This window comes from Ranitomeya imitator, chromosome 10, assembly GCF_032444005.1.
Source record: "Ranitomeya imitator isolate aRanImi1 chromosome 10, aRanImi1.pri, whole genome shotgun sequence".
Lineage (NCBI taxonomy): Eukaryota > Metazoa > Chordata > Amphibia > Anura > Dendrobatidae > Ranitomeya > Ranitomeya imitator.
In genome coordinates, this window is record NC_091291.1 from 27723661 (window position 1) to 27734784 (window position 11124).

An 11124-nucleotide genomic window follows, 5' to 3' on the forward strand; every position below is an offset into this window, starting at 1 on the left:
GATTTCCACTCATGTTTTTTCAAGCAAGCACGCCTTATTCCAGTGGATTACCGTTTGGTGGAGTTGTCGACTCAGCTCATCCTACTGGACTTTGCTAAGACTGCTCAAACAGTGGGTACTCACCTGTTTCTTAGAGCCATTCAGCTTTTTTTTTGTTTTTTATGGACTTTATTATTTTTAACATGATGTCTTTTTGATGCATAGGCAGCATCAATAGTAAAAAGAGAGAGAGAGCGAGAGTGAATTTCCCTGATGGGAAATTCTTCCGCGCATGCTCAGTTTGAAAAGACGGCATCTGTCGCTGGATTCCTGCTTTTCACAGTCAGCGACGGATCCTGCGTCCATAGGCTTCCATCATAGCCAACGACGGGCAGCACCATTTGTTGGATCTGTTTTTTGTTCACAAAACGACGGATTGTGACGGAAAAAGAAAGACGGAAGTGTGAAAGAGGCCTTACAGCTTCCTAGTAAGGGTTTATCTCATCCTAGTACTGGACTCACAGCTACACTGCTCAGCACTGTTGTATAATGTCCTCCCTGCTGCTTCTGTTTTTCAACATGTGCCACATAGGAGAGCAGGTATCACTGTGCTCTGTCTTTACCTACTAGCTCAGAGTCAACTGAAAATTAGAGATACAGCCTGCAGAGGGGAAAACTAGTGAACAATGCAGGATCTAATTCCAGTCCTTTCTGGATAGGTGATGTCAGGGATGTCTGACTGCTGCTCATTCCACCTGTAATAGGTGACAATTATGGATGGTAAGCATGGGCAACACGGTGGCTCACTGGTTTGCACTGTGGCTTCTCAGCGCTGTTTTCACGTCTATAGTACAAATGTTACAGCTGTCTGAATACTAAATACCAGTCAAAGCAAATTCCAAGTATTATTATTCGCAAATATATCTCGTCAGAGAAATCTGCTTCTTTCTCCTCCCTGGACTGATCTTTTACTCTCAAATCATGGGTAAAATCTATATCCAGTGAAGACAGATAGTCAAATGACTGAGATAGGAGAAGACAATTGGTGCTTATGAGGTTCTATGGAGAGGGGAGGAGCCAGAGGCGGAGACAGACCTTCCTCTCCTGAAATGGCAGTTACAGTTCTCCATAGAACTTTATGAACACCAACTGTCATCTCCTCTCTCAGTAATGGGACAATCTGTATTCACTGAAGTAAGTATATTTCTAAAGGTGCTATTGATATGAAATTCTCACCAGATGTCGGAAACAACCCATCCAATCCATACAGGCAAAGAAATCTCACCATAGATGTCATAAATTATGTGTAATAATGAGAAATGACACGAGGAAAAAGTGTTGAACACGTGAAGCAAGAGACATGTAAAAAGCCATAAAAAGTCCTGACACCAGCTGAAATCAATCAGTAATAAGAAAGCAATCATGCCACGTAGTGACAAATAATAGTTCAACTGATGGCCCATAAAAAGGTTTCTCATTACCAAGGTGTCCGAGGGGAGAGATCTGGGGTAAGGGCTCATTCCCACTTGCGATGAAATCGGACGAATGCAATCCGATAAAAAAAAAAATCAGATTGTGTTTGGACCAATGTTATTCTATGATTCTGTGTTCATCTGCGTTTTTTTTTCCAGCTCGGATCGGATCACGATCGGACTGGAAAAAAGTTGCATTGTAATTGGAAATCAGATCGAATACCGCAATAGAAGTCAATGGGTGCGAGAAAAAAAATCACACAGCACTCGGACCATGCGAGTGCCGTCTGATTTTTACACACCGATCTCCTTGGAAAAGCCGGGTACAGTAAAATCACACTGACAGATTAGAATAGAATAGATATATACACAGAGAATACATAGATATATAGATGTCAGTGACACACATATATAATATGTATTTACATTACATAGATACATAGATAGAAGAAAAGCCAGCAATTCATCTGCCGTGTACTGTAAAATCACTGCAGGAGCCGACAGGATAGAATACCGTAGATGGATTACATAGAGTATATACACATAGAATAGATAAATATACATATATCTGTGACATATACAATTAGTATAGTGTGTGTGCAGCTTACTGTACATGTATTTAATAAAAGATTATTTTTCGGAAAAAAATGGCGTGGGTTCCCGCGTAATCTTCTTAACCAGTACAGGGAAAGCTGATGGCTGGGGGCTGACGTTTATAGCCTGGGAAGGGGGTAATACCCATGGAGGCTATTAATATCAGACCACAACTCTATACTTAGCCTTTACTCTTAAAATGGGGGACCCTAAAAAAATAACTTAGGGTCCCCATATAATTAATAACCAGCAAAGGCTATGCGGACAGCTGTGGGCTGATATTAATAGCCTAGGAAGGGGCCATGGATACTGCTCCCCAGGCTAAAAACATCAGCTCTCAGCCACCCCAGAAAAGGCGCATCTCTAAGATGCACCAATTCTGGCACTTAGCCTCACTCTTCCCACTTGCCCTGATGCAGTGGAAAGTGGGGTGATAGTTGGGAGGGTAATGTCGCCTTTGCATTGTCAGGTGACATCAAGGTAGTAATGGAGAGGTGTCAATAAGACGCCCCCATTACTATCCCCATAGTCATACTGTATAAAAACACAGACACCCAGAATAAAGTCCTTAATTGAAAGAATGACACAGAATTCTTTAATAAATCTTAATTAAACCATACTTAGGACCTCGCCCATTCCACCGATGCCCTTGTCGTTTGCATTTCTACAGGAAACGTCTGACCTCTGTAATTGCAAACAATGGTTTATGCACCAAATATTAAAGCTCTGTTTTTCCATTGTATCACATTCTTATTTTATGCAATAAAATGCAAATTAATTATGTAAAAATCGTACAATGTGATTTCCTGTTTTTTATTTTTAGATTCTGTCTCTCACAGGTGAAGTGTACCTATGATAAAAATTACAGATCTCTCTGTTCTTTGTAGGTGGGAAAACTTGCAAAACCGGAAGTGTATCAAATACTTATTTTCCCCACTGTACTTGGAGGAATTTTAGCTCATTCCTCACTACAAAACAGCTTCCACAATCTTTTGTTGGTCGGTTTTCCAGAGATCAATTATGGAAAGGAAAACAGATCCAATTTTTAGAAGAGGATCCCACTGCTGGATACATTTCTTTTCCACAGTTGACCCAAAGTGACCAGTTCATGGGGGAAAATCTACCAGCATAACACCATGGAAGCTTTTTTGTAGCGAGGAATGGGCTAAAATTCCTTCCAGCCAATGTGCAGGACTAATCAGCAATCAGCAGAAACGGTTAGATGTAGTAATTTCTGCATATGGAGGTGAAAACTGATTCTGAAATCAAAGGTTCACATACTTTTGCCACTCACGGACGTGCCATAAGGGATCATTTTTTATTAAAGAAAAGACAAAATCTAATATTTTTGACCCATTTGTTTGAGTTGGTTCTTTATCTACTTTTAGAACTTGCGTGAAATGATGTAATTTTCATCAGAAGATAAAGTATTAGGTCAAATTTAAGCAGAAATCTGAAAAAAAAAAATTCTGAAGAGTTCACAAACTTTCAAGCATACAGGCACCAGATGATCCTGACTGATGCGGAGATGACTTATTACAACATCTGGCCTATATTCATTACTTCCCATTCTGTCACTTTTCGGCTATCTTAGGGTTAACCCTGTACAGAGAATAGATTGCTCATTAGACTTCGCCCCCTCCAACCTAACGCTGATCATGTGTCTGCCTCCAGCTTCAAGGTGCAATAGTGCAACCCTTACGACTCACTGCCGGGAGCTTATATAAAGGCGGACGAAGAGTGGGGGAGTAGTTGCTACTGAGAAGGTAAGGAGGATTAAAGGTGGTGGTGATGGTGGTAGTGGGGGAAGTAGGAATAGTTAGTCTTATATGGTTGGTATCGATAGATGAAGACCAGTAAGTCAACTTTGTGATTTCGGACTTTTCTTGAACTTGGGTATTTTTAGGAAAGAGTCTACGTGAGGAACGTAGAAGCTTCTTGGATGCTTGAGGTTGTCCTGTCATCGCATTCAATATCCATTTTCTCTTCTAGGATCCTATAGGAGAACAATGAAGTGGACATTTGTACTGTTGACCATTGGGCTCCTGGCAGGTAATTTATATTATGGTTGATGATATTGGTGGGCCTTAGTGGTCTGGAGTAAATTAATGGTGGTGGCCCAACTACTGAAGCCATACCACTGACTCAAATTTTATCCTCATACTCTAGCATCACTATGACCTCTAGGCTTGGACACCACTCACTAATCTTCTTCCCACAGGAGCCCAGGCCCGATCACTTTTTAAGGATGCACCCCAGACAAAATGGGAGTCTGCCCTGGACAGCTTTTGGCAGACCCTGAACAAAGTGGAAGAAGCCGCAGATGAAGCCTCATTAAAGATGAGAGATTCTCAGATTGGCAAGGAACTTGAGTGAGTAGTATGACAAAAGAAGAGATGAAGTTATGGTGGTGGTAATGTGCAATGAATTAGTAAAATCAAGCATTAGACTGAGTTTTATGACTTAGTAACCTAATACCCCAGGGGTGAATAAGGATTAAACACCTTCATGGCCAGAGGTATTTTCATTTTTGCGTTTTCGTTTTTGTCTCCCCTTCTTCCCAGAGCCATAACTTTTTTATTTTTTGGTAAATATGGCCATGTGAGGGCTTGTTTTTTGCGAGATGAGTTGTACTTTTAAACGACACCGTTGGTTTTAACATATTGTGAACTGGAAAATGGCAAAAAAAATTCCAAGTGTGGTGAGATTGCAAAAAAGTGCAATTCCACAATTGTTTTTTGTTTAGATTTTTTACTATGTTCACTAAATTCTAAAACTGACCTGCCGCTATGATTCTCCAGGTCATTACTATGAGTTCATAGACACCAAACATGTCTAGGTTCTTTTTTATCTAAGTGGTGAAAAAAAATTCCAAAGTTTGTTAAAAAAAACCAATGGTGCCATTTTCCGATACCCGTAGCGTCTCCATTTTTCGTGATCTCGGGTTGAGTGAGGGCTTATTTTTTGCGTACTGAGCTGACGTTCTTAATGATACCATTTTGGTGCAGATACGATCTTTTGACTGCCCGTTATTGCATTTTAATGCAATGTTGCGACGACCAAAAAACGTAATTCTGCCATTTTTACTTTTTCTTCTTATTACGCCGTTTAGCGATCTTGTTTGCTTCTTTTTTTATTAATGATAGATCGTGGGTTTCTGAATGCAGAGATACCAAATATGTGTATGTTTAAAAAAATGTTATTGCTTTATTTTGAGTGGGGCAAAGAGGGCTGATTTGAACTTTCATATTTTTATATTTTTTTATACTTTTAAAAACTATTTTTTAAAACTTTTGGCATGCTTCAATAGTCTCCATGGGAAACTAGAAGCTAGCACAACTCGATCAGCTCAGCTACATACAGGCGATGATTAGATTGCCTGTATGTAGCAGAATTGCTGACTTGCCACCGATGGGAGGGATTTCTGGCACACTTGCCGGAAGTGCGTGTTAAATGCCGCTGTCAGAGTTTGACAGCAGCATTTAATGGCTTAACAGCCGCGGGTGGATTGTTATTCCTCCCGTGGCTGTTAGTGGCACATGTCAGCTGTTCAAAACAGCTGACATGTGCTAGAAAAGATATGGGCTCAGCACATGATTGCTGAGGGGTGTTGAGAATTTCACTCAATTTACAACCACTGACCTGATTTTTAAAGGATGGATAAACATCTAAACCCTTAATTAAATTAAATACTCTATAAACAAGTTTTTTTTTGTCTTTAGGAGATGATTCCTAATTTATTTTCAAAGTTGAAAGTCAAAAACAAGTAATAAAAAATAAAAATAAGTAAAATTAAAAAATGAAATAAAATTAATACAATATCTATCTAAATATATTTAAATAGTAAAAAAATAATAAAAAATATCTAAAATAATAAAAAAATACAACTCAAAACTTAAAGTAAATAAATAAGAATATTTCAATAGTAAAAAAATAAAACTTATAGCAGAAAAATATATAAAAATATATAAAATAGAAAAAAAATAAAATTTCAAACAAAGCGAATAAGTAAATGAAACTATTTAAATAGTGAAAAAGCTAAAAATAAACGCAATTCAAAACAAAGTACACGAATCTAAATATTTAATGCTAACCAAAATTATAAAAATATCTAAAATAGTAAAAAAGTAAACAAAAATTAAAGTAAATAAAAAATAAAAAATATTTAAATAGTAAAAAATAATAAAATAAAAGCATCTAAAATATTAAAAATAAAAATAAATAACATTCAAAGCTTAAAGTAAATATGCAAATAAATAAAAATGATTTAAATTGTAAAAAATAATATAAAAACATATAAATGCGAAAAAACAAGTAAAAATAAATAACATTGAAAGCTTAAAGTAAATAAGCAAATAAATAAAAATTATTTCACTAGTAAAAAAGTAATATAAAAATATGTTGGTGAAAATAAATAAAAATAAATAGCATTCGAAGCTTAAACTTCAAAAAGTAAATAAACAAAAAATATTTATACATAGCAAAAAAATAATACAAAAATATATAAATTAGTAAAAAAAAAAACTTAAAAGTAAATAAATAAAAAATATTTAAATAGCAAAAAAATAATACAAAAATATATAAATTAGTAAAAAAAAAACTTAAAGTAAATTAATAAATAAAAATATCTAAATAAATGCAAATCTTATGTTTCTAGCAATAATATGTCTATACACAATCTATATAGTTACATAGGAAGGAATTTATTAAATCGCAAAAAGGGTCGAATTAAAAATGAGAAACAGCACTACATTTACCCATACGCTGCGTTTGGCATTGCAGCCCACCCCCAATAAAGTGATGTAATACCAGACACAACCTGCTGACAAAGGTGGCGCTGTTCCTTAAAAAATAAACCTAATTTCTAATATTGGAATTTCATCCTCTCTATAAAACTTTTTATATGATATAATTCATGCGTGTCCTTTCATGCGCAGATGTCACCGGGTGCAGCAGTTTATGAGCGATTGCAATGAGAGCTCGTAGGAATGAGCAGGACAGGACGGGGCATGTAGACCTGGGTGACATAGCCTGCGCCTGTGACAGTAGCCTTAAGGCAGGTGATAAAAAATGCACATGGTGTTCTATCCTGACGGTTCTCGGAACATCTGCCGCTACCCCCTATAATTACACATAAAATACTATAACTGGATTATTCTGGTTATATGTTATAAATTCCCAAACTGTGTAATATATTTTATGTATATTTTCCAATTTTTTCAGATGAAATATACTTTAGAAATCTCCCAGCGCCGTTCAATCACCTCTAGCACCGCACCCTTTCATCATTGCAATTCTTGTATATTCAGTATGCAATGTGCTCCCCCTAGTGGTGACCACATCACTGCAATTCTTGTAATGTGCTCCCCCTAGTGGTGACCACATCATTGCAATTCTTGTAATGTGCTCCCCCTAGTGGTGACCACATCATTGCAATTCTTGTAATGTGCTCCCCCTAGTGGTGACCACATCACTGCAATTCTTGTAATGTGCTCCCCCTAGTGGTGACCACATCATTGCAATTCTTGTAATGTGCTCCCCCTAGTGGTGACCACATCATTGCAATTCTTGTAATGTGCTCCCCCTAGTGGTGACCACAGGGTTTAATAAATCAATGATGGCGGCCCTGCGGCCTCACACTATTCTCTCAACCCCCCTGTAAAATGGTCCAAATCAAATAATTAATGCTGCCCTTGATGTATGGAAGAAAATTAGTATTAAAGTGACAGAGCTTCAACAACATATACTGTATAAAGGGATGTATTAATATTAAAATGTACATGAAATAAGGGGTGAAAAAATAAGTATCTAAAACAATATTTGGATGCAAGTCTGTGCGACTCATGCAGGATACATGTTTTGGAATATTGTCAGTGGCCTATAAAGCACATTCTCTACGGACTGCTGAGAGCGCGGAGTGTTGTGTGTGGTGTTTGCCTGCAGGACACTAAAATCATAAGTCAGCAATTCATCTGTAGGAACATGGAATGTGACCCAAACCGATCAGTCACAACATGCTCCAAAGAAACTTGCAAAGATGAAACGCAACTTCCATATTTTCACAGTGTCAGACTAGATAGATAATAAATAGATAATAGATATAGATAGATAATAAATAGATAATAGATAGATAATAGATAGATAGATAATAGATAGATAGATAATAGATAGATAATAGATAGATAATAGATAGATAGATAGATAGATAATAGATAGATGATAGATAGATAGATAGATGATAGATAGATAGATAGATGATAGATAGATAGATAGATAATAGATATATGATAGATAGATAATAGATATATGATAGATAGATAATAGATAGATAGATAGATGATAGATAGATAGATAGATAATAGATATATGATAGATAGATAGATAGATAGATAGATAGATAGATAGATAGATAGATAGATAGAACATAGATAGATAGATAATATATCGATATATAATAGATGGATAGATAATAGATATATAAATAGATAATAGATAGATAGATAATAGATGATAGATAGATAGATAGATAGATAGATAGATAGATAGATAGATAATAGATAGATGCATGTATGAATGGATAGACTGATGAACAAATAGATGGATGGACAGACAAGTGGATAGATGGTTGGATGGACAAATGGATTGTTAGAAGGATGGACTGATGAATAGACAGACAGACAGATGGATGAACGGATAAATGGATGGATAGGTGAATGGATAGATAGACAGATAGGTAGAACGAAGATAGATAGATAGATAGATAGATGTGTTTTGGCTAATAGAAGTTTTTTGCTTTTATCCATTCGAGTGCTTCCTTCTTGGTTAGAATAGATGATTTGCAAGTTCATTATAAGTAATAAACTCGTAAGACTCATCATAAATACATGTCTTTGTTTGACCAGTTGACCTTTCGCCCCTTTACTACTAGTGCTTGTGTTCCTTATTAATTCCTTTGCATAACACTTTTTGTTTTTTAGTGGACTTATCAAAGACACAATGGAAGAACTAAGCAATTACGCCGATGACATGAAGAGCAGGGTTGGCCCCATGGCCCAGGATGCTCAGGAAAGGTTTAATGATGAGGTCTCCGCTCTGGCTGATAAACTCAAGAGCGACATGGAAGACACCAAGTCTCGGGCTATCCAATACTCAGGAGACTTGCGCTCCATGTTTGACCAGAACATTGAAGACGTTCAAGGAAAAGTCAGTATGTACATGAAAAAGCTAAAAAAACGTCTTGCAAAAGATAGCGATGATCTTAAGCAAAAGCTCGGCCAGTACGGGGAAGACCTCAGCAAGAACACTCAGGAGAAGGTAGAAAGCCTCCGTAAAAACATTGAACCCTATGTGTCCAGCCTGAAGAAAAAGGGAGAGGAACGTCTTCAGTCTCTGAAAGATGTCATGGATGAACAAGGAAAGCAACTCCGGGATAGATTTGCCTCAGTGGCCAAAGATGTCCAGAACAAAGTCAAGAAAATGGCCTCCGATCTGAAGAGCAGTGTAGACAAGGTGACCGACCAGATGAAAAAGTGGTTCAACCCTTCCATAGACAACCTCCGTAACCAGCTTCAAAACCTAGCCAAGAGTCTCCAGAACAAAAAGCAATAAGATGTTGACCCATGTTCTTGGACTTGAACCACCACACTCATAGTTTTCCACATGTAACGGTTATGCAAATAGCTGCTAATCCTGGAACCAAAAGCTTGCAGCCCGCATTAAGCTGTAGATACAAGGCCAACATTTTACGCAATCCCACCAAATTGATCATCAAAAACACTATGGACCAGCAGAATAGTTACATTCCTATTCGCTCCAGATGTGGAGACCTTGAAGTCCAGAGTCATTGTCCTTCACGATCAGGGTCTGAAGATATTTGATGGATATATTAGGATCACCAAGGATCCCTCTACATGGGCACCATACTAAGAAACTAGGAGAACATTGCTTTTCAACTTCAAGAGGGCGAAGGTCTGGAGCTCCATCTAGGTGCCTTTGAGGACACTAGTAAAAACTGCTAACTAAATGAGAGTTAAATTCGTTGTGTTAACCGCATTTTTTTTTTTAAGTTGATATAACAAAAGAAAAAACATACTCAACTGTTCAATCTCAAGCAATGACTCGGGTGATCCCTGCAGGTCTGTGTTCTTCTTCCCTGCAATGGTGACATCACGTACATCCACGGAACGTCTACAGTCAATGAGTACCCACAGTCATCACCACTGAGGCCAGTGATTGGCTACAGCAGTCAGGTGGATATATGATGATGTCATTACTGCCGGGAAGTAAACACAGATCAGTGAAGACCACTGAAGCTGCAGGAGATTGAACAGGTAAGTTTAACATTTTTTAAAAATGTTATCAGTTCAATTTTTTAAAGAATCCCTAGACAACTCCGTTAGTGATAGTACCGCACCTACTTTTGTGGACTAAGCTGAGCTCGATGACCATGTGTCCTGGATACCTCTGACCGTGTACAGGACTTCATCATACCCAAATAGTATTTCTAAAGCTTTTCTTTATTACTACTTTGTCTCTTTATATTGTTTTACGTTATTTTATGTGTTTTTTTTGTAATATCTTCTTATGGCGTCTCCTATCCAGGAGCCACGTATATAATACCTGTCAGCTGTACATTATAGAGATGTTATCAATTGTGATCAATATTTTTAAAATAAAAACAACCGCTGACATATTTAGTGCTGAGAGGGTCTTCTTATGTTGGCACTACTAAGAAAAACTCTATAGATCTTATGCTCCTTTGGATTATAGGGGTTTTCATGGCTATGATGCCCTACCCCAATGTATATTATGTCTGGTTCCAGGAATTCTTGTTGATGCACCACAGCCCCATAGTGACATCCATATAAATGTGACCGAGTCTGGTGCTACAGATCCACATCAATGAGCTAAACTGGAATACCAAGGAAGATCTGGAAGGGAAAAATGCGCACAGATAGGGCAGTACCATAAGGAACAGGTTTGGGGTGAGGGTGATGGTAGCGGTCACTGATAAGGGTTGTGTATGGACACAACACTTGATGTGTCGTAACTGCAGACCCATGGATGGAGAAGAGTATCA

General features: G+C 37.4%; 1 protein-coding gene across 2 annotated transcripts; it reads left to right on the forward strand.

Moving 5' to 3' along the window:
* Window positions 1-3722: 3722 nt before the first annotated feature.
* APOE (apolipoprotein E) lies at window positions 3723-10737 on the forward strand. Of its 2 annotated transcripts, none has more exons than XM_069742090.1 (4): window positions 3723-3811; window positions 4038-4097; window positions 4267-4417; window positions 9023-10737. In XM_069742090.1, the coding sequence occupies exons 2-4, from the start codon at window positions 4055-4057 to the stop codon at window positions 9651-9653; spliced, it is 825 nt and encodes a 274-aa protein (XP_069598191.1). In that variant the 5' UTR covers window positions 3723-3811; window positions 4038-4054; the 3' UTR covers window positions 9654-10737. The 2 variants fall into 2 exon arrangements, with proteins under 2 accessions (XP_069598191.1, XP_069598189.1); XM_069742088.1 differs by lacking the exon at window positions 3723-3811 and adding an exon at window positions 3877-3901.
* Window positions 10738-11124: the final 387 nt, after the last annotated feature.